The sequence below is a fragment of the Budorcas taxicolor genome, chromosome 2, assembly GCF_023091745.1.
Source record: "Budorcas taxicolor isolate Tak-1 chromosome 2, Takin1.1, whole genome shotgun sequence".
Lineage (NCBI taxonomy): Eukaryota > Metazoa > Chordata > Mammalia > Artiodactyla > Bovidae > Budorcas > Budorcas taxicolor.
This window is the reverse complement of record NC_068911.1, coordinates 179,407,346-179,432,882: the sequence shown is the minus strand read 5'-3', so window position 1 is coordinate 179,432,882 and position 25,537 is coordinate 179,407,346. Positions and strand designations below refer to the sequence as shown.

Below are 25,537 nucleotides of genomic sequence, written 5' to 3'. Positions count from 1 at the left end.
GACTCCGGGTCCTAGCTCAGGACCCCAGACCTTGGTTCTTGCTGGGGGATGTGGCCGGCTCCACATGGACAACCCCCTTCTGTGTGTGTTTACTGGGGGTTAAGAACTCTGCTTCCTGTGAGAGCTGACTTGACCTCTCTGAGCTCTTGGGAGAGTAGTTTTAAGCTGTCACTGGAATGACGCATAGACCCCATCTGGGGAGCCAGGCAGAGTGGCCTCGACTCTGCCTGTGTGCTTCTGTGTGGGGCCCTTCCCTTGAGACGGAAGCAGTTGGGCAGCCCTCCCCTCTGGCCCACACGGGGTCCTGTGGTGGTCACGGGCAGGGTCTCTCCTGCACGGTGGCTTCGAGGTGGGGGTGGGGGTATTTTGCTGGCTGCTTGGTCCTCACGGCTTGGCGCGGAGCCAGTCCAGGGCCGGGGCTGAAGGCATCCCCGGGAATGAACGAAGGTTCCGATGGGCAGAGGGGCAGGTAGGGTCTGCAGGGCGATTCTCAATGTCTGTGAAAAGGAGACCGAACTGCGGAGGCAGAATCTCTGAACCAGCGGGGCGAGGACGGGCCAGCGGGAAGGCAGGCCTCCAGCGGAGGTGCCGGCCTGGCCAGTGCCGTGGTGTCAGCTGCCTCCTGGAGCGCTGAGCTGCATGTCTGCCGTGCGCCATCTCACCTCCCGGTGGCGCAGCCCCAGGCAGTGGGGCCACTCCTTGTGCCCATTTTGCAGATCAGAGCTGAGGCTTAGAGCACGGAAGCAGTTTGCCCGAGATGTCACTGGTCAGTAGCGGGGCTGGAGCCGTCTGACTGCAGAGCCATCCGTAGTGGAGCTTGTGGGGTCGGCCTTTCTGGTGCACTTTGAACCCCGTGAACTCAGGGGTTGCTGGCTTCCTGTTTTCCTGGACGCAGCTGCCTCTCACCCCCGAGCCCTCTGGATTTGTTTGCTTTTCTTGCCGGGTTTCACTGCCATCCCCACGGCCCCCCGTGGCCTTGGCATTTCCTGTTGGCTCCGGCCTGGCTACAGGGACTCTTAGTGGCTCCCAGGGGCCCTATCCTGCCCCTTCCTGGCTTATCCAGACAAGATGGACTGTGTTGCCCATGGGCTGGCATCACCTGGGTGGGCCCAGCGGGATCGCGAGGATTCCCATGCGGGGGGCGGGGCAGGGTCAGAGAGGGATCGAAAGATGCTGCGCCTTGGCTTTGAAGACAAGGAGAGGCCACGAGGCAGGGCTGCTCCAGAGGCCAGAAGGAGACAGGGAGCAGATTCCCCCTAGAAGCCCCCAAGGAGCCGGCCCCGCCAGCACCTTGCTTCTGCCAGTGAAACGCTCTGTGGGCGCCTGACCTCTGCGGCAGCCAGATAATGCATCGGTGTTGTGTGAAGTCGCTAAGTTTGCGGTCATTTGTCACAGCCGCAGTAGGAGACCAGCGCGGCAGCCCTGGGAAGAGGGGCTGATCGTGGGTCCCCTTGTGCAGCCCCAGAGAGGCGCCCGCACGGCTCCGAGGAGCTTGAGCGGCCGGTGGTGGCGTTGGGTTCACAGCCAGGGGGTGGGGGGCGGGCAGGGGCTCTATCTGTTCCTCCTCCGGAGCCCCCTGCCCACCCAAGTCAGCCCTTCAGCTCCGTCCTCCACCCCTCCAGCCTGCCTCTCTGTACTGAGTGCCTGCCGCATGCCAGGCACTGTGGTGACTAAGGCTGCCCCCGGGGGGCTGATGGGCGGTGCCTGGGTGCGTTTATCACCTCTGGAGCCTCGTAATAATGGCCTGCACGTCTTCTGCACGTATTACTCACCAGGCCCTGTTCTAAGAGACTCGCCCCCCTCCATTAATCCTAAAGACACTCTGGTGGGGGCTCTGTCGTCCCCGTTTTATAGGCGCAGAGAACACACATCATCAGCCTGAGGTCACGGAGCCGGGAGGAGGCAGAGCCTGGGTGGCACCCCTTCAGCTTCCAGACCCTTCCAGCGTGGAGCTCTGCGCTCCCGCAGGGATCTGGTTTTGATCCCACCCGCCCTCCACATCCCGGGACCCGGTCATTGTCTGATCTGCCTAAGCTTCCGTGTGGTCCCTGTGAAGCGGAGGCTGGATGAGACGTGAGGACCAGACGCTGTCAGCGAGCTGCTCACCTCACTCAGCGTCTCCGAAGGGTGCGGGTGTGTCCGGGGCGGCTCCAGGCCACCGAGGGACCCTGTGCCGGCCAACATCCAGTGTTCCCTGGGATGTTTGCCTCCTCCCTTTCTTTCTCTTAATTTCTGTTTTTGGTGATAGTCGTGCATATTTATTATAGAAAAGTTGGGAAGTACAGAAAATGGCACACGAAGAGCAACCTTTAATGCTGCCACTGTGTTCCTGCTCAGCTTCTTTGCTTTGTCTATAAAGCGCGCGCACACACACACACACGCGCACACACACACACTCACACACAGTCACACACACGCGCACACACACTCACACACACGCACACACACACACGTTTTATGGGCCCACGGTTTTATTGCGCGTGCTGGTTCCCGGCTCACCTTTTGATCTAATTACAGAGGGTGAGCGTTTTCCCACGGGAAGCTGTCTTCAGCACCCCACAAGGCTCTTGGCTTGCTAGGGGAGCTCTGTCTCTCCAGGGTGTGACCTCAGAGTGGACATCAGGGAGGGTGTGTGGGTGCCCCCTTGGGCAGAGGCTGGGTCTGCGCAGTGGGACCAGGGTCGAGTGTTGAGGAGGTTCCCCGGGGGTCTTGGTGCTCACCCCCAGTGAGGGCTGTCTTATAGACACCACGTCGGGGGCCCCTCCTCCGACTTCCCTGGGGGTTCTGCCCCGCTCTGCTCATTCCATAAGTGGATGTGTGACCATGTGGGGGGGTGGCACGGGACAGGTGGGCCCAGGACCCTTCCGTATGTGAGGGGTGGCCGGGCTGCAGTGTGAAGAGATGAACGCGTGCAGGGACCCCGTGACCGGAGGGGGTGGAGGCGGGGAGGGGAGAGGGAAGTGGTGTCCTGGGTATTTGGGGGCCTTATCCTTGCCAGATCCTCTGCTGAAGTTTTACAGGCCTTCTTCACCTACTTCTTCTTGGAACCCTGAAAGGGAGGTACTGCCGCCCCATTTCACAGATGTGGAAACCGAGGCGCAGACTGGGGCTAACGGCTGGACGTGTATTATCACTCAACCCTCACGGCAGGAAGCAGGGCAGCTGTTCACCGTCTCGCGCGGCAGCTCCAGGACATTAAGCCACTGTCCTGGTCTGCAGCCATGTGGCGGAGCTGCAGTCTTATCCAGGGCTGATGGCTCTGGAACGTGTGTCTCTTCCCCCTTAAGTCTGTAATTCCCCAGTTCTCAACCCTGTCGGCACATCGGAGCAGCAGGGAGCTTTAAATATACGGATCCCTGGGCCCCTCTGGACCAACAGGACAGAATCTCGGAGGCGGGGCCCCGAGTCTGCATCTCAGAGGAGCTTCCCAGGGAACTGCAGTGGGAGCCTTCTGCCCAGGCGATTTCCAGGGGCCTCCTGGCTTTAATGTGCTACGCGGACGAGCAAATGGCCCGGGCTGACATCTGGCAGCAGGCTTCACCCGGGCCAGCTGGGTTTGCTTTTCTTCTGCGTCTCTTGGATTTCGGGACCGTGGGAGTGGTGCTGCTGGAGGGGCGTTTCTCCAGGGGGTGATGCTGGGAGTCGAGTGTCCGGCAAGCCCCGCCGCCCCAGCCCTCCCTGCCGTCTGCTGCAGACTGGGTTTGCTCGAGGCCTTATAAGGCTCATGTTATTCTGGTCCTTTCAATTCCCAAAGGTGGAATTCTTTCCTTTTTCATATTTTTCATACCTTGTCCTGAAAAGGGCTTCCCTGATAGCTCAGTTGGTAAAGAATCTGCCTGCAATGCAGGAGACTGCAGTTTGATGCCTGTGTCGGGAAGATCCCCTGGAGAAGGGAAAGGCTACCCACTCCAGTATTCCTGGGCTTCCCTTGTGGCTCAGCTAGTAAAGAATCTGCCCACAATGTGGGAGACCTGGGTTCGATCCCTGGGTTGGAAAGATCCCCTGGAGAAGGGAAAGGCTCCCCACTCCAGTATTCTGGCCTGGAGAGAAAAAGGCATCAGGAATAGTGTGTGTGTGTGTGTGTGTGTGTGTGTGTGTGTGTGCCCAGCCAGCCAGGATCCTCAGATTGTACTGATCTTGGGGGTCTTCTCCCTGACAACTCACTCTGTGTAGCCTCTGGGAAGGGACCTTGGGAATCTGCTGAGCAACTGGGCCCACCAACAGTGAGGCTGGGGTCACTGCCATTCTCGGAGTGGGGCTTCCTGCCTTTGAAATAGGCTGGGAGGGACTTTCCTGTGGTCCAGTGGGTAAGCCTGGTTAATGCAGGGGGCCTGGGTTCCATCCCTGGTCAGGGAACTAGAGCCCCATGCCACAACTAAAGATCTTCAATGCCCGGTGCCCCAATTAAGACCTGGTGCAGCCAGATAGATTTTAAAAATAATAAATAAATGCATAAAATAGGCTGGGGGCCAGGGGCATCCGTCATCACTGAGTGTCCCCTGAGTGAAGGGGCTGACGGAACGGGGTGGCCAGGACAAAGCAGGTCCCTGCTGTCACAGGACACTCACTCCCCTCGTCCCGGGCTTGTCCCCGGAGAGAGAGGAGGTGGGCTCAGAAGGTGCCTTGAGCTCCGCGGTGTCCTCCTAAGTCTGAACGCTGCCATCAGGGGCCTGGGAGACGGCTCTTACCCGTCCCGCCTCCTCCTTTCTGCCCAGCCCTCCTCCTCGGTTCCTCTCTGTGGACTTGGCTCCTCTCCTTGGCCTGCAGGTGACAGTGGCCTCACCTTGTAAGACGGTGTTGTCTTAGTAGCTGGCCTTTCTGCACCTGCAAGCCGAGAGGCATTAGATGTGCAGGAAGCTCAGATAAGGGCGAGATAATTGGCCTCTTATTGCTTCTTTATGGCTCTTTCATTATCTGAAACCTTTGGGGAGGCCCCAGGAGGAGTGTTTGCCCGCAGGGAGAATTAGATTTTCCTGCCAGGCAGCAGCGGGGAGGGGTGGCCCTGGGTGGGCGCAGGGTGGGTGGGGCATGGCCATGGCAGGCAGCCAGAAGGGCCAGGGCGGGTGGAGGCCCCCAGCCTCATCTCCTACCATGCCCACTTGCTTCCCTCGCCTGGGGGGGGTGTCTTCCCTCCCCCCGCCTGGTGTGGGGGCAGCAGAGCTGGGGTCCAGGACTTTGCAGGTAAATGGCAGCTCTGGCGCATGCTGGTCAGGTGATCTGGGGCAAGCTAACTGCCTATTCTGAACCTCGCTTTTCTCACCTGTAAGACGGTCGCAGTAGGACACGCACTTGTCCTCAGGCATTCTGCAGAGCCCTGGGTGCAGAGGAGATACTCCAGCATGCAGGGCAGGGGGGTGGTCTGTAGCCAAGCCTGGGAAGGCCTGTCCAGCCGCGGGCACCGGCCTCTTCCCTCCTTAGGGGCTCCTGGTCTCTCTGCTTCCCTGGGACAGTCAGGGTGGGCGTGAAGGTGACTGTCAGAGCCGCGCTTCTCCACCCAGGAAGCCAGGACTGGTGGCTTGGCAGCTGCTCAACAGAAGCCCGAGTCCAGACCAGCATCTCCAGTCGAGCCAGTGGCTCAGACCTACGCTGTCCTGTTCAGGGGCTACTAATCACATGTAGCTATTTAAATTACTTAAAATGAAATGAGATGAAAAAATAAGTTCACTGTGTTTGGTAATGTGCAAAACAGGCTCATATTTCCAACCCCACCGTGGCTTTTAGTATGTCATAAAATATTTCCAGATCCATTCTAAAGCCGTCTGCCTTCACCCGGAAATACCCACATCCGTTCTCGACGTCACCTTTCGAAATTACCCAGGGCCTTCTCCCGTGTCCTGTAGTGGAGACGCCTTGGTGCTGGTTGTTACGATTTCTCCGGGACGAAGACTTGAACTTGTGTCTCTGACTCTGTCTACGCTGAGTGCTCTTTCTCTCTTTCCGAAACAATGGGCGGGAGAGTAGTCGAGCAGACTCAGTGGCCTTGTGACAGCGAAGCAGCGCCGTCGGTGAAGGCCTGGTGGGAAGAACGCAGACTGCGGGCGGACAGCCCAGGCTGCAGGTCCCAGCTCCCTCGCATGAGCCGCGTGGAGCCATTAAGACATCAAGAGGCTCAGTTTCCCACCTTAGAGTGAGGACCACGCTGCCTGCCTCACATGCATTCCTGCGAAACGAGAGGCGCGGACATCGGTGACGCACAGCGCCTAGCGTGAGCTTCCAGGTCGCTTGTCGTCATGGTTACCACTCAGCACAAACTGTTTTTAAACTTCTTATTCTGCATCGGGGTAGAGCCCGTTAACAATGCTGCCATAGTTTCGGGTGAGCAGTGAAGGGACCCGCTCACACAGAAGTTCGTTCTCTAAGTCCGTAAGTCTTTCTGTCAAAATAAACTCTCAGGCCAAACTCTCATGTTGGGTTCAGCTGGAATGGTTTGGTTCCGTCTGAGCTTATCCAAGTGGCTGGACGCAGCACTGTGAGGCCGTCTCCAGGTTAAGAGGGTGGTGGTGATTCAGGACGGCTGTTAGGGACCAGGGCTCAGGTGGCTCCCTCCAGACCAGCCCTGGCCCATCTTGACCTTGACTTCCCGCTGACAGAAAGCGTTACCCCAGGGCTGACACGTGCCCCTCACCCCCTGGGGTGACTGCTCACTTCTGGCAGCAAAACTGGAGTTGAGATGCTTCTCCCATAGTGCTGGAGCTTAGGCCCGCGCCGTCCTGCTCGGGGGCCGCTAGCAACATGTGGCCGCTTAAAGTTAAGGAAAGCGAAATAAACGAACAGTTAAGCTCCCTCGTCACACGAGTTCCACAAGCCGCCTTCCGCGTGCTCCGCAGCCACGAGTGGCTCCCCGGCCAGCAGAGACGCGGCATGTCCCATCGTCACAGCCGTCTGCCCTGTCACCTGAGACGCAGTCCTGAGGGCCCAGCTTCGGGACCCAGCAAGCTGGCTCCACCGTCCGGCTCTGCCACTCGGGGGGCCCTGTGCTCCTGGGCAGGCTCCTCTGCCGACCCCTGCAGAGCAGGAAGCATGCCAGGATCTGCTGAGAGTCACTGGGAAGGCGAGGCCAAGGGCGGCCAGCGGGAGGGGTTCCACACCTGCCTCTCCCCTCCCCCTCCTGCCTCTCCCCTCCCCCTCCTGCCTCTCCCCTCCCCCTCCTGCCTCTCCCCCTCCTGCCTCTCCCCCTCCTGCCTCTCCCCCTCCTGCCTCTCCCCCTCCTGCCTCTCCCCCTCCTGCCTCTCCCCCTCCTGCCTCTCCCCCTCCTGCCTCTCCCCCTCCTGCCTCTCCCCCTCCCCCTCCTGCCTCTCCCCCTCCCCCTCCTGCCTCTCCCCCTCCCCTCCCCCTCCTACTCCTACCTTCTGGGTGGCAGATGTGGCTTTTTTTTTTTTTGAGCATGGGCTTTATTTTATTATTATAAAATACTTACTTTATTTACTTTTGGTGGTGTCAGGTCCTAACTGTGGCCCACAGGCTGTTTTTTGTGGCACAGGCCTCTCTCTAGTTGGGGTGGGCGGGCTCGGTGGTGGTGGCCCGTGGGCTTAGTGGCTCCTCGGCGTGAGGGATCTTAGTTCCCCGACCAGGGATCGAACCTGTGTGCCCTGCACTAGACGGTGGGTGCTTAATCCACTGAGCCACCAGGGAAGCCCCCTGAGCTTGGGCTTTTAAACAACCCAGGCAAACCCTGTCCACCTTGGGGTGGTTTCAGGTTTGCGGAGACGCTTCGAAGCAGGCAGAGCTGCAGATACCCCCCTCCCCCGCCTCCCCCATGGCTGACGTCCCCCACGACCACGGGCTACGCGTCAGAATCAAGAAACCAGTGTCAGCTCCTCACCCCTCCCCGGACTTGTGGCTGCACCGGAGCCTCACCCGTCCCTCTGCCTGCGCCGCTTGTCTGTCCCAGGACCCCACCAGGGCTCACATGGCCTTCCGCCGCCGTTCACCCTGCTCTGCTCTGTGACACTTTTTAGTTTTTCACGATCTTGAGAGAGTTGAGGCGTAAGGGGCAGGTGTTTTAGAGATGCCCCCAGCCAGGGTTTGTTTGGTGTTTTTCTCACGATTCACCTGGGGTCATGGGCTGGGGGCCGAGCCCCGCGGGCTGAGCACCCTGTCGTGTCATCTCCGGGGACGCGAGGCCTGTGCGGTGTCCCTGGGGGTGCTCAGCTGACCACTCGCCCACGCTGGACTCCGCTCTTCCTCACTGCGTTCCCTTGGCTTCTTTGCTCCAGGAAGCGCATTTCTGGTCCAGCCCATGCTCAAGCGTGTGTGGGGATGAAGCCCCTCTCTCTGTGTGCAGTCTTTTGAAACTTTGCAGGTCCTTGTCATTCAGATGCATCCCCACCCCCAGTCATAGCCTCCGTTTTGTATGTGGAGACTGGGGACACGGAGATTCCCCCTGGGTCTGCCCTGGATGAGGAGAGTCAGGGCGCCCTGGCCAGGAGCACATCTGATCCTTGTCAGTTATCACTGTGAATACATTTGACCTTTATGCTCTTGTAAAGCAGCAGTCAGCTTTGCAATGCCTTCTAAAGGTGAGGACGCCAGGAGGGGAAGGGGCTTGTCCGTGGCCGACCCAGCCCTGGCCTCCCCAGCCTTTCTGACTCCCGGCCTTGGGGGTGAGTGGCCCTGTCACCTGGTGAGGAGCTGCCCGAGGCTTCGAGGAGCCAGCTGTCCCGCCCTCCTGGCTCACCGCCCTGTTTCTCGGCCCGCAGGAGGCCAGCCGCCGTGAGCAATGGGGACGCCGTGGATGCAGCTTTCTCCGAGGCCCAGCGCTCCAGCTGGAGGCGGAAGAGTTCCCGTCGCAGTAAGTGCCCCTCCCCACCCTGCCCCCTAGGTCTCAGCCCCAGGAAGCTGGTGCCAGGAGAGGCCCCCTTCTCTAGGCCGAGGGAGCTGATGTGGGCTCACGCTCCCTGAGGGGCTGTCCTCGCTACGTGGCCTTGGTGGCAGCTGAGGCAGACGGGCCACTGCCCACCCATGAGACTCGCCCCTTTTGCCACCCTGGAGCCACGGTCCCAGAGTAGATCACACACCCAGCTATCCATCTGTCCCCCTCCCCCACAAGCTCCTGCAGGTCGATCTGGGCAGCGGGTGTTCCCCAGTGCACAAGACGAGGGGGTCCCTCTGACAGCAGTACCAGACACATGGGTGGGCGCTTACTGTGCAGAGGGCAGGTGCCAGGAGGAGGGTGGGAGCTGAGAGAGCCCACGAGGCCTGAGGCAGAGTGCAGAGAAGCAGGCGCCAAGGCCAGAGTGTCCAGGTCGAGGGCAAGGGGAAGCCTGGCACCAGGGAAGCAGTGAGCCATGGTGTGGTGGAGGGGAGAGTCTAGGGGTGAGCAGGGCCCGGTGAGGCTGCCATCTCCCCAGGTCCTCCCAGGGTGCGTGGGGAAGGCCTTGGAGGCCCTGCTTCCTGAAGGCGTCAGGGAGACAGCCACGTGGCCACGTCTGCATTTCAGCCGCATCTCTGATACTCTGGGAGAAGGTAGTGGGCTGGAGGCTGTCCAGGGGAGGCAGGTGACGTCTGGAGCTAGGGCCCTGGAGAGGCGGGCAGGTCTGAGGGCCCCTTGGGAGGCAGCGTCTGTGTTGGTGGGGAGGGGGCGGTGAGGGTCCTACAGGGCTTTGGGGGCCCTGCGACCACAGGAGGCCACGCAGAGGGAGGGACTTCAGAGTCCATCTGGCCCTCTGTCCCTGGAAGGCCTGTGGGGTGAGGACAGGCTCCCCGCAGGGGTGGGGGCTGGTTTTCCAAAGCCTGTCTCTGCAGGGCTGCATGTCCCTAAAGAGGGCAGAGACTGGGCACACAATTTTAGGGGGCAAGACCTCTGTAAATACTCTGTTTCGGGAGCTGCTAACATGGGCAGGGTGTGTGCTCTGCCCTGCTCACAGTCTACCCAGCAAAGTGTTAGCGGAGTATCATGCTCATTTGCTGATTTTTTTTTTAACCAGTCAGGACCCCACTGGCTGAGTTTTGGGGGACTGTCCTTAACCCTACTCTCCAAATCCCATCATCCCCTGCTCCCTGCCATCCCGTGTATTCAGGGTGGCTGCCTTGCCCTCCCCCACCGCTGGGTACCAGGTGACTCCTTTGGGGCAGTCCTGGGGGCCTGGGCGGCTGAAGAGGCTTCCGGGGCCCGGCCCGGGGCTGGGTCCGCTTAAGGCTCTCTGCAGGTGCCATCAGCCAGGTGCGCAGGCCTGCTGAAGCAGGCGGGGCTTCCGCGGCCTCTGGGAGGGCTCCTTGGAGGCCTGGGGGCGGGAAGAGGCAGCTGTCCCAGTCTTCCGAGAGCAGTGGCCGGCGGGGGCTCCCCAGGGGCCGGGCTGCAGGCTGCTGGCCCGTCCGGGCCGCGGGGACGCGGGCAGGCGGAGCGAGCTGCCGGCTGGCGCAGTCCTGATGTCAGTCTGGCGGCCGCCTCCCGCCGGGCGCCACAGCCTCATTCGTGCTCCCTCCCTGTCCTTCTCTCGCAGTCGAGCGGTTTACTTTCCCCGCCCTGGAAGAAGATGTAATTTACGACGACGTCCCCTGCGAGAACCTGGACTCCCAGCAGCCGGGTAAAGCCTCTTCTCTCTGGACAGAGTGGGGGACGGAGGGGGGAGGCGGGGCCTGGAGAGGGTCTCCTCTTGCACTTCCTCCCCGGCCCCACCCGGCGCATGGCCCCTCCTCCCTGTTTTTAAAACCTGCTGCAGTCAAACCGGGAAAGTGGGAGACGGCTGCGGGCTGGCCGGCCTGGGGCGGGGCTAGGGCTGCATGGGGCGGGGTTAGGGCTTCATGGACGGGGTTGGGGCTGCATGGGCGGGGCTAGGGCCTCAGGGGGCGGGGTTATGACTTCAAGGGGGTGGGGTTAGAGCCAAGGGGGCGGGGTTAGGGCTCCATGGGGGCGGTATAGAGCTTCCAGGGTAATATTGGGGCTTCAAGGGGCGGAGTTTGGGCTTCTCTGGCCGGGGGTTGCTGGGCTGTGGATACCCGACTGTGTCCGATTCTTTCCTAAGTCGTGTCCGACTCTTTTGCAACCCTTATAGACTGTAGCCGTCAGGCTCTTTTGTCCAGATTTTCTAGGACAGATTTTCCACTGAAATGGGTTGCCCTTCCTTCTCCGGGGGATTTTCCAGACCCAAGGATCGAACCTGTGGCTCCTGCCATATTTCCAGCATTACAGGCAGATTCTTTGAGCCACTGGGTTCTGTGGATCCCCAGGCAAGTCATTCACTTCTCCGGGCCTCCATTCCTCCTGAATATGGGTTAATAGTTCAGACATCCCAGGTCTATTGGAAATGACAGATTGTTAAAGCTGAATGCAGCAGGGAAGGCCTGGGAAAGCCTGGGTCCTGCTCTGGAGACAGGCCCCTGGTGGGCTGGGAAGGCAGGGAGATTGTGGCCACAGAGGGTGCGCAGGGCAGAGAAGGGTCAGTCCTGCTGGCACAGGCCTGCATGCTCATCCGGCTAGAGGGAGGACTATCCAGGGAGGAGGGGTGTTTAACATCCATTCACCATGAGAGCGTCTTTGCTTGAACACGCCGGCGGCTCTTCATGGTTTATCTCATGTAATTTGGTTTGAAACTTTGACTTAGGCCGTGTGTGTCTGTGTGTGCGTGTGTGCGTGCTTGCATGCTCAGTCAGTCTTTGAGACCTTATGGATTGTAAGCCGCCAGCTCCTCTGTCTGTGAATTTTCCAGCCAAGAATACTGGAGAGAGTTGCTATTTCTTACTCCAGGGGATCTTCCTGACTCAGGGCTCGAACCCACAGCTCTTGCATCTCCTTCACTGGCAGGTGGGTTCTTTGCCACTGCACCGCCTGGCAAGCCCCCTGACTTAGGGCATCACTTCCTATTCTCCAGTGGAGGGAGCGACAGAGGCAGGGCTGGGATTTGAGCCTGGGGCATTCGGACTCCAAGTCCAGTGTCTGTGCCTTCACTCCAGAGGATTTGGATGGCGTTTTATGACAGATGAAGCACAGTTGCTCCCCCTCTTCAATCACCCTGAGAGATTGGTTGGGTAGGGCCTGTGGCTCCAGTTGACAGTCACATCAGAGAGGGTTAAGCCACCAGCCCCAGATCAGAGAGCCAGAATTCGAGTAGACATCTGTTTGGTCCTGCTTTTTCTACGACACGATTCTGCCTGTCTTCAGTGGCTCCCCATCTCAAGCCCCTGCATTCGAGGAGCTCCTAGTCTGACGGGGCAACCGTAACCATGCTGGGGCAGCGTATGGTCCAACAGGAGAGCCACAGAGGCAACAGGACAAGGCCCAGGGTCCCCGGAGGCACACTCCTGACGCCCATCCCAGCACCCGGGAGGCTGGGCCTGTGACCCATGCATCCACTTAGCAAGCTCATCCCTGGAGGAGCCCGGAACCCTTTCCTGCTTGTAGCTGTCTCGGATCTGGAAGAGTGGGAAAGGATGGCTATAGGAAGGTCCCAGAGCCGGGAGAGCTGAGTGGCCTGAGGCCACTATTTGGCCCCTTTGGGCTGTTCTCCCTCCTGAGTCCAATCAAGCCAGCCATTACTTGGTCACGGCCTTTGCTGGGCACCCCTGTGTGGGGATATGGCATGTCCTGCAGTTTACTCTGAGATGGGCAGGAGCAGGTGGCCTAGAGCCAGCTCCAAGCCTGCAAACTCAGGACCGGGGTCCCTGCCCTGGGACACCCGCTCTCCCTCAAGGCTGTGGCCGGTCCTCAGCAGGTGCACCCCCAAGCAATGCTCTTATTGTGGGCGTCACACCTGCCGAGGCCCAGCACTGACCTGTGTGGCCTGTGGGCTCAGTGGGCCCTCCACGGGGAGGGTGTCCACTGGGGTGCAGACCACACAGGCCAGGGGACACACAGCCCTGGGTTCTTACCTGGGTGCTGCCATTGATTCGGGCACAGGGTTCTGTGCTTTGGGCGTCGGCTTCTTCACATGAAATCAGAATATCGTCTTGACCTTGTAGGACTTCGGGAAGGGTGGCACCACAGAACTTCTGCCTAACCTCTTGGGCCCCATTCGATGCATCTGTAAAACTGGGCAGTACTAGCTTCCTCCTGGGGTTGTCGTGAGGATACCACAAGGGGGTTGGTGTGGAGCCCTGAGCGGGTGGCGGTAAGTGCTTTGAAACAGAGGCCGTGATCTTGAGCGTTAGTGAAGCCCGAGGCACCGGCTGGGGCTGGAGGTGGGGAAGCAGACCTCTGTGAGGCCCCTGAAGACTCAGAGATTTGGTGACTGTGTCTCCACTGGAGATAGTGTTTCTCAGTGAGCCTGGGGATAGTGAGCGTGGCCTCTGTGGAAGGCAGCGTGGTGGATGGATGGAGCCCCCTTCCCGCTCACTGCCTGACTTGGGGCTCCATTGATCTCATTTGTCTGATAGAAAGAGGTGGTTGTTCCCGGCCCCAAGGGCCACTGGGAGGACCTGGCATGTAGTTGTAGGTGGCCGGGGCCAGAAGGAGGGCAGGTGGGTGCCTCGTGGTTCCTGCTCCGGGCCGCCCCAGGAACCGAGCTCTGCCCCTTGGCTCCTGGGTCGTGGAGCCTCTGCTGCAGTAACGGGACAGTCACCCCAGGAGAGGCCACAGCTTGGTCTCCAGCCGCTAGACTCCCTGGAGACATTGGGCACTATTATCTTTTGCTGAAAAAATAGCTCTGTGCTCCCTCCTGATCCTGGGACCAGAGTCTCCAGCTAAGCCCGGTGTGTCTGTTCTGCTCTTTGGCTGACAGTCTCTCCAGAGCCCTCACCCCCAGCTGCCCTGTGTGGAGAGGTGGAGGCTTGGGGTCAGTGCGGAGACACTCAAGCCCACCCAGAGCCCCCATGAGTCAGGACCAGCTGCTCTTTGCTGGGTGCCTGCCACGTACCAGGCTCTTTGCTAAGGGCTTTTCATCCCTGTTTTTTATTTCCTTCACCTTTCAGCTTATTATTATCCCCATTTTGCAGAGACAGCTCTGAAAACCAAAGTTCTCAGCTCTTCAGGATGTGCGGTTTCTGAGCAGATTTTTTTCTTTTTTAAATTTTAAACCCATTCCAGTGCTCTTTCTTCTGAGCTGACAGCAAGCATTCTCACCTTCGTGCAGTTTTGGGAGTCTGGTCTCACTTCTGCGTGGCCTGTGGTTTAGCTATTCTCCAGGCAACAGCCCAGGACGTGAACCCCGTCAGTGAAGTGGAGGCTAGGCTGGGACCCTGCGTTCTGGGCCCAGGAAAGTGGATTTCCCTTCTTGGAAGCAGCATCTCAAACCCGAGTTTACAGGGGCCACAGAGGGCCCTGATGGCGCCTGTCCCTCCAGGCCAAAGGACTCTGAGGTCTCTGTCCCCCAGTTTCCCGTGAGTCGGTGGAAGAGGGAACACTCCTGGATGATGGGCCAGGCGCGCCCCCTACTGGACCTTCATGGAGCCTCACCGGAAACTCAGATCTGGGGCGAGGGACCCGAGTCATTCAATGGTCCAGACCATCTTCACTGCCCGTGTCCCTCCCCCCAAGGGTGCTGGGGCCAGAGTTGAGGGCCTGAGTCAGGACTGGGTCCTAGGTCTTCTCTTTTCCACTAAAAAAATGCCAAAGAGGCCCAAAATGAGCACTCAGATCCTGGAAAGGTGATGCCAATAGTGGGAAGAAATTTGTTTTTTTAACTTTCATTTTCTACTGGAGCAGAGCTGATTAACAATGTTGCGTTAGTTTCAGGTGTGAAGCAAAGTGGTTCAGTTACACACGCGTGTGTACCTGTTCTTGACCACTTTCTGTTCCCGTTTAGCTTATTAAAAAGTGTGGAGCAGAGTTGTCTGTGCCATAGCGCTTCCCAGGTGACTCAGTGGTAAAGAATCTGTCTGCAGTACAGGAGACGCGGGTTCCATCGCTGGGTTGGGAAGACCCCTGGAGACGGAAAAGGCTACCCATTCCACTTTTCTTGCCTGGGAAATCCCATGGACAGAGGAGCCTGGCGGGCTACATAGTCCTTGGGGTCTCAAAGAGTCGGACACGACTCAGGGATGGAACGCGGACGTCTCTGCTGTGCAGTAGATCCGTGTTGGTCACCTGTTTTAAATGTAGCCGTGTGTACATGTTCCAGACTCCCAGTCTGTCTCTCCCGCCAGGAGGACTCTGGAGCCTGTTGTGTGCCAGGCGCATTTCTTGTGTTTTTCTGCATTTTTCACGCCCTTCTCACTCTGCGGGATGGATGTTGTGTCCTTGCCCCCGCTTATGGACCAGGAAGCAGAGCTAGAGGTCCACCCTGACTGCCCCTACCCCGCTGCCTGCACGCCCCCCCCCCACCCCCGAGTTCAGAAACTGGGTCTGCTGGACTTGGCCTCAGGACCTCCGCTCACCAGCCTCGTCTTTTGGCCAGCAGAGGCGGAGAGGAACCAGCCCTACGAGGATGTGCACCAGGACAGGGCGCCCCGGGAGCCGGAGGACCTAGGCTGGAGCTCCAGCGAGTTCGAGAGCTACAGCGAGGACTCAGGCGAGGAGGCCAAGCCAGAGGCAGAGCCCACCAAGCACCGAGTGTCCTTCCAGCCCAAGGTGAAGGGACGGGGCATCTGCCACCCCAGCCGCGGGCCCCCGAGGGCCGGGTGGTGAGGGCCGAGGCTGAGACTCGTAGCTGAGCCTCAGTGACTCCCAGGAAGGAGTTGGGGGGAGAGAGCAGTGGCGCGGGCATCCTGCGACAGGAAACGACCCACCCGTATTGCTGGCTGGCCACAGCGGCCGAACTGACAATGGGCGTGGCCAGTGCCTGTGCTGAGAATGGGCGTGGCCAGCGCCTGTGCTGAGAATGGGCGTGGCCAGCGCCTGCGGCAGACCCGGCAACTGATGAGGATGCTCACGAGCTCAGATCCGGCTTCAGAGTCCTCCTCATCGCCGCGCTTGGGCAGCCTGACTGATGGATGAGAGCTGACACGTGTATAGTGGAGAAGAGCCGCCTGCCAGTGCAGGAGACACAAGAGACGCGGGTTCCACCCCTGGGTCGGGAAGATCCCCTGGAGAAGGGCATGGCAACCCACTCCAGTGTTCTTGCCTGGAGAATCCCAGGGACAGAGGAGCCTGGCGGGCTACGGTCCATGGGGTCGCACAGAGTTGGACATGGCTGAAGCGAGTTAGCACGCACTTGGATCAATTCAACTCTGCTTCTCAGATCAGTCCTAGACCCCATAGCCCTCTGCCCTGGGGAGGTGACCAAGCGGGCTAAGACAGCCACCAGAGGACTTCTTTTCCAAAGCCTTTCAAAGTGCCAGCCATGAGCTGGTAGCTTCTGGTGTTTCCTTCTGAAACAGTTCATTCTGCTGACCTCACGGAAGCAGCTGCGCAAGCCAAGAGGGTGGACTGCCTGGCTCCTCCACTCCTGTGACAGCCGTGCCCACCCGATCTGTTCTGTGCTGCTGCTGTGCGGTCCCCAGGCCGTGTCTGACTCTGTGTGACCCCATGGACTGGCTGTAGCCTGCCAGGCTCCTCTGCTCTGTAGGAGCCACTGAAAGGCAGCCTGCATCCATGCTGAGATTTGGGATTTAATGGGAGCCACTTCGCGGAGACAGGCCTGCCTGACCGGAGGTGACTGGGTCCCTTGCAGCTTCCTTTTCGGAAAAGACCGGGGCAGGCAAGTGGGCTGAGGTGTTAGCGAGTCCTGCCCACAGGGAGGGCAGCGACCAAGGCAGGGTCCTCAGGCCTGGGCTGGATTATGAACGGCGTCCAACTCCATGTTCCAGAGGGCCTCCCGCCCCTTTCCCAGTTTGGGGATGCCCTGGGGGAGAGGGGTGCAGGCCAGAGCAGCACCCACACCTAGGAGTCTTCAGACAGACTTTACTCAGATGAAGAGGGCGCCCCAGTCCTCGGGAAGCCAGGGCCTGAGCAGGGGTCCCCTGGGCCCCTGTCTCCTCAGACAGACTTTACTGAGATGAAGAGGGCGCCCCCGTCCTCGGGAAGCCAGGCCTGAGCAGGGGTCCCCTGGGCCTCAGTCTCCTCAGACAGACTTTACTGAGATGAAGAGGGCGCCCCAGTCCTCGGGAAGCCAGGCCTGAGCAGGGGTCCCCTGGGCCGCGGTCTCCTCAGACAGGCTTTACTAAGATGAAGAGGGCGCCCCCGTCCTCGGGAAGCCAGGCCTGAGCAGGGGTCCCCTGGGCCGCGGTCTCCTCAGACAGGCTTTACTAAGGTGAAGAGGGTGCCCCCGTCCTCGGGAAGCCAGGCCTGAGCAGGGGTCCCCTGGGCCCCTGTCTCCTCAGACAGACTTTACTAAGGTGAAGAGGGCGCCCCCGTCCTCGGGAGGCCAGGCCTGAGCAGGGGTCCCCTGGGCCGCGGTCTCCTCAGACAGATTTTACTCAGATGAAGAGGGCGCCCCCGTCCTCGGGAAGCCAGGCCTGAGCAGGGGTCCCCTGGGCCCCTGTCTCCTCAGACAGATTTTACTAAGATGAAGAGGGCGCCCCCGTCCTCGGGAAGCCAGGCCTGAGCAGGGGTCCCCTGGGCCCCTGTCTCCTCAGACAGACTTTACTAAGATGAAGAGGGCGCCCCCGTCCTCGGGAAGCCAGGCCTGAGCAGGGGTCCCCTGGGCCCCTGTCTCCTCAGACAGATTTTACTAAGATGAAGAGGGCGCCCCCGTCCTCGGGAAGCCAGGCCTGAGCAGGGGTCCCCTGGGCCGCGGTCTCCTCAGACAGATTTTACTCAGATGAAGAGGGCGCCCCCGTCCTCGGGAAGCCAGGCCTGAGCAGGGGTCCCCTGGGCCCCTGTCTCCTCAGACAGACTTTACTCAGATGAAGAGGGCGCCCCCGTCCTCGGGAAGCCAGGCCTGAGCAGGGGTCCCCTGGGCTCCGGTCTCCTCAGACAGACTTGACTCAGATGAAGAGGGCGCCCCCGTCCTCGGGAAGCCAGGCCTGAGCAGGGGTCCCCTGGGCTCCGGTCTCCTCTTGGCTGGTCCCCACGGCAGAGCCACAGAAAGCGGCCTTGCCCTCTTGCAAGTTCAACCACCAGAGAAGGCGCCAGAGAAGGCGAGCATCTCTGGCGCCTCTTAGGGTGCGGGTGGGGGCTGGGGGCAGGAAGACCTGACCCAGGCTCCAGGAATCCGTGTGTTCTCGAGGAGATCCAAGTCCAAACGGTTTGTCAAAAATGAAGGAAAACAGGCCTTTTTGTGAACATGAGCCCGCGTTCCTCTGGCTGCCTGCCTGACGCAGGTCGGATTGGACGGGCCTGATCACAGGAGGCTTCCAAGGGAGGCGGCTGGGAGCCGGGGGGCAGGAGCCGGAGGAGAAAGGGGTCCCTGGTGGGAGGAACGGCCCAGGCGAGAGCTGGGGAACGGGCCCCTTCCTGCTTCTGCCCTTGCAAGGTGTGAAGCCACCGCGCCCCCAGGGGAGCCTCCTGAGAGGAGGGTGGGCCCTGTGTGCCCAGTGTGGCTGTGGAGAGTGCAGGCAGGTGGGACTCCAGGCCTGGGCCAGCCCTTGTCCTCAGCCTCTGGCTGTCCCTCCGAGTCCCCCGTGGCCGTGTTCCTGGCCCCCTGCCTTCTTGCTGGGGATCAAGGGGAAGCGTCGGGCCCTCTTCGTGCAGGAGGCTAGGGATGTGGAGTTTGGCCTCTCCCATGGGCATCGGGATCACGGTGGCCGGTGGTTGAACTTGCAGACGCTGGGGCCTCACTCCCAGCTCCAGGGCTGGATGGGGCCTGGCCACCTGCTTTTTAACAGCCCTGGGTCCCCAGAGGTGGCCGGGGCCCACAGAGCGCTCTGAGAAATGCTGGGAGAGCTCTCAGCTTGGCCTGGCCCCAGGTGGGCCCTGGGGGCCTGCCTGTGGACCCTTGTCCCACACACCCTCCAGCTCTTCCTCAGCACAGATGGCAGGGCAGCATTCTTGCAACTTCCCACAGCGAGGCCTTCTTCCCTGGCCTTGGGCCCGGCCCACCTGTTCCCTGAAGAGCAGGTCCCTGCGGATGGTGGAGGGCTTTTCCTCTGACAGCCACCTCTGCCCAAGAGACCCCCGAGCCCCTCCTGAGCTGCGGGGGCGCATCTGCCCCCACACCTCACACGGCAGCCACTGCATGTCTCCAGGGCCCTCTGCTCGCCTGCGTGCTGTGCGCTCTGGGGCCTCGGGCAGCAGAGATGGCCTGTGTTGAGTCCTGCCCTCGGGGCCTGGCGGGCCTGGCACCCTGTGCAGCTGTGAAAGGGCCAGGGCAGCCCCTCCTGCAGGGGTCTGGCCAGGCCAGCCCTCGGCGGGCGGACTGTTGCCGAAGAGAATGACTGAGGGACTGCAGCATGACTCCCAGAAGCCCCTGACCAGACCTAAGCGGAAGCCTGCTCGCGGTTCGCGAGGGCCACGGTCAGCGGGAGGTGCCTTTTCCAGCTGTGAAGTGAGCTGCACTGCACGCTGTTCTGACTGGGACTTCTTCATAATTAAGGTGGCCATGGTCTGGCCGTCAGAAGCCTGGGCAGCAGAGCGTGCTGGGAGCTCAGCTGGTCGACTCCCATCTGGCCGCTGCAATTGACCTAGTCCTTCTGACCCTCGGGGTCAGAGAGGCGGAGGTCTGGGGCCTTCATGACTGTGTCGCGTCAATCTTTTTTGCAGATAAAACAGGACTCCAGTTTTTTTGGAGTCTGAGTAACTCTCAGGACTTTCCCTGTCCCACTACTTCTTTGCATATCAATAGCGAACCTTCGCCCAGTGTGGTACAGCTTACGGAGCAGTTTCATTTATTGTTCCTGAGACCTCAGAGTGGTTGGTATCATTTGCTTTAAGAGTCTCATTAAAAAAAAAAGAGTCTCATTTTGTTAGGATCAGAGAACCTAAGCAACAGAAGCTCAGAGAGGTTAAATGATGTGGTGAAGGCCACGCAGCCCGTAAGTGGTAGAAGTCCAACTCAGCATCACATTGGGTTGGAAAGAAAATACCGTGTCCATTCATTCATCCATCCGTCCATCCGTCCATCCAACTGTCCATCCATTCAACAAATATTGGGCACTTAGTATTTGAAAGACGGTCCAATAATACCAGCTTCCATTCTTTTGAACACTCACTAAGCTCTAGGTTCTGTCTGCTTTGTCCGTTTAACCTTCTTAATGATACTATGAGCTGGTTCCTATGGCTGCTTTACCTGTGAGGAAGCTGTCACTCAGCGAGGCAGAGACTCTGCAGCTGTTAAGCGGGAGCAGATTTGAAAGCAGCCTCCCTGCCTCTCGCTCAAGCTTTGGGTCCCTCTGCTCCTGTGCTTTCCCCTAAGCTCCAGTCTTGCTCTTCTCTGCACTTTGCCAAATGCAACCCTTGCTCCTGCAGTTCACGCATCTGAGTGGCTGTCTGTTCGCGCATCTCTGTCCATCTCCCCAGGTAGTACGAAGCCAGTCAGCCCCCTGTCCTTCCATCCAGTCGCCCGCCCCCCTGCCCCGAGCTGCTCCTCCCTCTGTCCGTCCACCCTTCCTCTAAGTGACCAGCCAGTTCGTCCTAGCCCGTAAGAACCCGGAAACCAAATGTGCACATCCCTTCCCAACCTCACGCCCAGTGACGTCACATCGGCAGCCTGAAACTGTCCATGGCGCGCGTGTTTGCACCATGGAAATACGACCAAGCAGGGCGCTTTTCCTGGAGAACCACTGGTTGACTGTTCACCAGCAAAGCACTGCTTCCGTCCACTCACTAATCCACCCACGTTTTTATTCATTTATGAGTGTCCGTCCGTCCCTCTCCCCGTTTGCCCAGCTGTAGAATCATCCATTCATCTGCCCATCCATTCATCTGTGGGCCTGTCCATCCACCATCTGTCTGTCGCCCACCCAGCCAGCCACCTACCACCCTTCCATCTCAGAAACTCACCAAGAGCTTCCTATGTCAGGAGCCCCACTCTGGGCCCCCCGGATGGGGAGATAATGGAGACACAGCCCCTGTCCTCTGAGCGCTGGGAAGGGGCCTGGGCTGTCCGCCCCCGCCGCCCCCAGCTCCTGAGCCCCAACCCCCAGCTGGCTGGCGTGTCAGGCTGGACGCTGCTGGAGCTGACCCCGGCAGCAGCCCACTGGACCCAGGCTCCCGTCCCGCTGCCGCCAGCTGTCTCTCCGCGGCCTCACCCGAGTCTCCTTTCTCCTGTCGCTGTGCCTGCCCTGCTGCCTGCCCCACCCCTCACCTGCTCCTTCTGCTTGGCCGCCCGGGGCTCCAGCTTTCTCCAGACCTGACTAGGCTAAAGGAGAGATGCGTCAGGACTAAGAGAGACATCCTGGCTCTCAGAGTCGGGGGCAGAGACATGCAGGAGCTGAAGCACAAGTGCGACTGTAAGGTACTGTCTGCCTGTCCCTCCTAGTCCTGGGGCGCCGGGGCCGCAGAGGGTGGGATGCCTCGAGCCCCGGGCCCTGTTGGCGCCTCGCACCCGTTGCCTTGGCTGACACCGCCGGCTGGCTTGCTCCTGTCCACGTCCTCGCCTTTCTTTCTCTCCACCCTTCAGTGACCCCTTATCCATCTATGGGAATTCCTGGGTGGGCTCTCAAACTTCAGCGCCCTCAGAATCCCCTGGGTGCTTTGAAAAACACACATTCCTGAGCTCCACCCATGAAGAGCCTGGTGCTGCCAGTCCAGGCCGAGGCCCGGGAATCTGCAGATGGGATGACTCTGGCTAGGTGGGTCTGGGTTACACCTTGAAAAGTGTGACTGTTGGTGCTGTTTGACATTCCTCTCCCTCTGAGCCATTCAGAGAGCTCCGGGGTTAGGAGGCCAGAGCGAGAAGCCTCCGTGCCGCTTCTCAGCTGGGACTCCTGCCTCAGTGTGAGGGGGCTGCTGCTGACAGCGGTGGACTCTACTCACTGAGCAGCTGCTGTGCGCCGTGGGCCCTGCAGGCCTGGATCTGAGTCCCAGTCCTGCCCGTGGCTCACGGTGCGGTCCCAGGCAGGCCTCTTGAGCTCTCTGAGCTTCGGCTTCCGTGCCAGTGAGATGGTGGCCGTGAGAGAGCCGGCCCCGGGGCGGGGGGGGCTCAGATCTGTCCGCTGCTCGGTGCTGCGCTGGGCGCCGCCCCAGAGCTCAGAGCGTGTTGCCTGAGGGTGCGTGTGTGTCTGACCCTTTCCTCCCCGGGCTCTTGGGAGGCCGCCATCCTACCGCTGCTGTTTAGCGTCAGTGAGGCCGGTGAGTGGCTGGTGGTCACAGCAGCGGTCAGCTGCTGAGCTGGGACTAGAGCCTGGGTCTGTAGGAATCAGAGCCTGCTCGCCCTCCATCCTGTGGCCTAGCCCATTCCTCAGAACGGGAGGCGTCTCTGGAGAAGGGAGAGAGGCGCTTTAAAGTTTGCAGGTCCCTTATTCGGAGCCCCTCTGGGAGCCCGTCCTGGGGGCGGGGGCAGGTGTGACTTCTCAGGGAGCCTCAGCCCAGCGGTGGCAGAGAGCGTGTGGAGGGCAGTGTGCAGGCCAGGGTGCTCTCCCGGCCTGTCCCATCCTCAGCGCCGTGCGATGGTGGAGGGCGGTGTGCAGGCCAGCGTGCTCTCCTGGCCTGTCCCCCGAGTCGGCGCGGGCCGCCCTGTCCTCAGCGCTGTGCGATGGTGGAGGTGGCAGGTTGACCCAGTAGATTGATGCCTCTTGCATGTTTGCCTGTTGCTCTTTTATTTTTGTTTTTTTTTGCCCAGGAAGAGCTTCTGATGGTTCCCCCAAAGACCACTTTGGGGATTCCTAGGGCAGCCCCCGCGATGGCTCTCTGCTGAGACAGGAACTGGGCTCCTGGACCAAGGCCTCCATCTGGGAGTCATGACCCCCCAGAGGAGGATGGGCATCTCTGTGCAGTTTCTGGGGTCAGCGTCTGTCTCTCTCATTAGGTTCTCACAGGCACGTGTGGTACCCCCACCATCTCTCCAAAAGGCCAAGAATCGCTGCTCTAGAGTCAAAACATTTAGGTGCAGGGAGGGGCCCGGGAGCTTCCCTTCCCTCCCCAGCACTACTCCACCCCCGCTGGCTGTTGCTTATTTCCAGAGAGTTGGCTTGTTCTGAAAGCCTGCAGCCTCAGCGCCTACTGGGTGTTCAGCAAGCCTTCCTGGCCCAGACCCTTGAGAAGTGCCAGGGCCCCTACAGTGGGGACCAGGAGATGGTTTGGAGGATGGTGATAGTGAGGGCAGAGAACAGGGCCCCCAGACGAGTGCTTCCCACTTGCAGCAGAGAGCTTCAGGGAGGAGGCGGTTTCCTAGAGCTACGCTGTCCATTATGATGGCCACGTGGCTCTGCATGTTTAAGTTAATTAACGTTAAGTATCACCAGGACTTGAGGTCCTCCATTGCACCGTTCAGCTCTCAGGTGCCCAGTGGTGACGTGTGGCTAGCATCTGCCTTGTTGGGCAGCGGGGTTGCCCTGCAGAAACTTCCGGCACTGGCCACGTGTTGGGGAAGCGGCCTTGCTGGGGGCGAGGTGGCCGGGCTGAGGGGACAAGGCAGTGGGCTAGGGGAGGTGAGGCTGCCACCCCCATCCCTCCCAGGCCTGTGCCCGCCCTGGGAAGCTGTGCCCGGCTCTGTGGCGCCCAGCCTCCCCGGTTCCCAGGCAGAGGCTTAGCAGAAGCGTGGCTGTCTGGGCGGGAGAGGGGGAGGGGGTGCCCCCAGTGGGTGGAGGGAGCCGCTGTGGTCGTCGTCAGCCCTGAAGGGAGCCCGGGCACTTGTGCCGCCCATTACTGTCCGTTCAGTCCTCAGGCCCTGGTGGGTGTTGGGGGAAACTGAGGCTCAGGGAGGTTGAGTGTCTCGTCTAGGGTTGGGTGGCCGGGGGGCGGCGGGGCTGGAACTTGAACCAGGCCTAGGACTCCAGGCCTCGAGGCTTTTCCCCAGTGTTGCACCATGTCCTTAACTGGACCCCCAAGGGAAGAACCTGGGTGAGGAAGTCCTCTTGCCCTAAGAGGGTGATCCCAGGGAGACCCCCCCACGACATGAGCCCCCTCCCAGGAGGCCTCGGGGCGGCCCCGCCCTTGGCCTCAGCTGCCGGCGCCCTGGAAGGGGGTAGGCTCCGGGCTCCCTGTGTATGTAGCCCGGGCCAGTGGCCCTGGGTGGTGGCGGGTGTCCCCAGGCCTCCTCCCACGTCCCTGATGAGCCCCTCTGCCTTTGCCCAGATGACCCAGCTCATGAAAGCGGCCAAGAGCGGGACCAAGGACGGGCTGGAGAAGACGCGGATCGCCGTCATGCGCAAAGTGTCTTTTCTGCACAGGAAGGACGTCCTGGGTAAGGCGCCAGGGCAGGCTGGGCCAGCAGGCACGCGGGGCGAGGTTACCGGGTGTCCGGGCTCCTCTGATGGTGGGGCCAGGGCCTGATCCCCACAGGCGCCGGCTTGCTTTCCAGGCTCCAGCAGACGGGCCCTGTCTCTCCTAGGGACCATGGGCCTCTCCCTTCAGCATCCCTGCCCTCAGCCTCCTGCCTTTCACACTCACCTGGCCTCATCATTGTTTTTTTTTTTTCAATATTTATTATTTGGCTCAGCTGGGCCATCCCTCAGTGGCATGAGGGGTCTTCATTGACTCATGTGAGGTCTTCCTTGCGGCGAGCTGGGTCTTTTTTTGGTTGCAGCTCTGGGAGCTTTAGTTGGGGCTTGCGGGATCTAGTTCCCTGCCCAGGGATCAAACCCTGCTCCCCGGCCTGGGGAGCACAATGTCTTAACTGCTGAGCCAGCGGGGAAGTCCCTCCCGACCTCGTCTTTGAATGTGGCTTTGTCCATTCACCCGTCTCTCCACCAGCCAGCGTTCATGGAAGCCCTGCTAAGTGCCGTGCTCCAGGCTGAGTGCAGGGACACTGTTAGATGAGTTGTCCCCAGGAGCGCCCGGTACAGTGCAGGGGGCAGGCGTGCAACAGGAAGTGGCAGCTGCTCAGTGGGGCACCATGGCGAGAGCGTGGCGAAGTGAGTCTGGAATGTGGGAATGAAAGATCAGGGCTGAGAGCAGAGGCGAAGCAGGCCCAGGTCTCTCGGGCAGAGGCACAGGGTGGGGACGGGCACTTCTGGCCGAGGAGCCAGCGTGGGCGACGCTCCGGAGGTGGGGAGAACGAGACGTTCAAGAAGTCAGCATGTGCAGAGTGTCTGTTGGGGTGCCAGGCACCCTGCTAAGAGCTTTGCGGTTTCTCATTCAACCCTTATAAGCACCAGACCAGTGCAGAGGGCTGTCTTGTTCCCACCTGGACATGAGGGAACAGGCACAGGGTGGGTGAGTGTCTTGCCTGGGGACACACAGGCGTGGAGGGGACGGAAGAGGCTTCCTCTGGCTGGAGTGAGGCTCAGGGCCCCGTGAGCACGGGCGTCCACGCCAGGGAGGATGGTGAGGCTCTGCACCCTCCTGAAATCTGTGCACGTGAGCCTCCTATGCCTCGGTTTCCTCGTCTATACGTTGGGGCTGATCGGGCCTGTATCTCGGGGGACCTCGGGGGGATGACCAAGCGGTGCGTGGGGAGAACCCAGCACAGCTGCTCGCCCCTTGCGGCAGGCCTTCTTCCCGGCGGAGCCCCAGAAAGCAGGCGCTTGGTGCTGGGACAGTGTCTCGGTGACCTGGCTGCCGCCGTGGTGCCACGGCCTCCTGGCCGCGTGATCTTGCCCGGTCCTTCCCCTCATCTGTGAAACGGGCTTAATCCCGCCACGGCATGTGCTCGACTGCAAGCTGTGCGGGGAGCCCCGGCCCCGATCAGGGAGGGAACGCTGGGCTGGGGAGGCCTTCCACATCCGGAGAGGCCTGGAGCTGGGA

General features: G+C 60.5%; 1 protein-coding gene across 5 annotated transcripts in view; it reads left to right on the top strand.

The window, feature by feature from the left end:
• The window catches only part of ARHGEF10L (Rho guanine nucleotide exchange factor 10 like), a 164,842-nt gene that overhangs the window by 55,384 nt on the left and 83,921 nt on the right, over positions 1 to 25,537 (top strand). For 2 of the 5 annotated variants that reach the window (XM_052636257.1, XM_052636255.1), the window contains exons 5-8: positions 8,700 to 8,791; positions 10,443 to 10,526; positions 15,273 to 15,442; positions 23,927 to 24,035. In XM_052636257.1, coding sequence (XP_052492217.1) covers positions 8,700 to 8,791; positions 10,443 to 10,526; positions 15,273 to 15,442; positions 23,927 to 24,035 — 455 coding nt within the window. Of the gene's footprint in view, positions 1 to 8,699; positions 8,792 to 10,442; positions 10,527 to 15,269; positions 15,443 to 22,563; positions 22,669 to 23,926; positions 24,036 to 25,537 lie in introns of those variants that run through there. The other 3 variants (XM_052636256.1, XM_052636254.1, XM_052636258.1) reach the window with 2 other exon arrangements.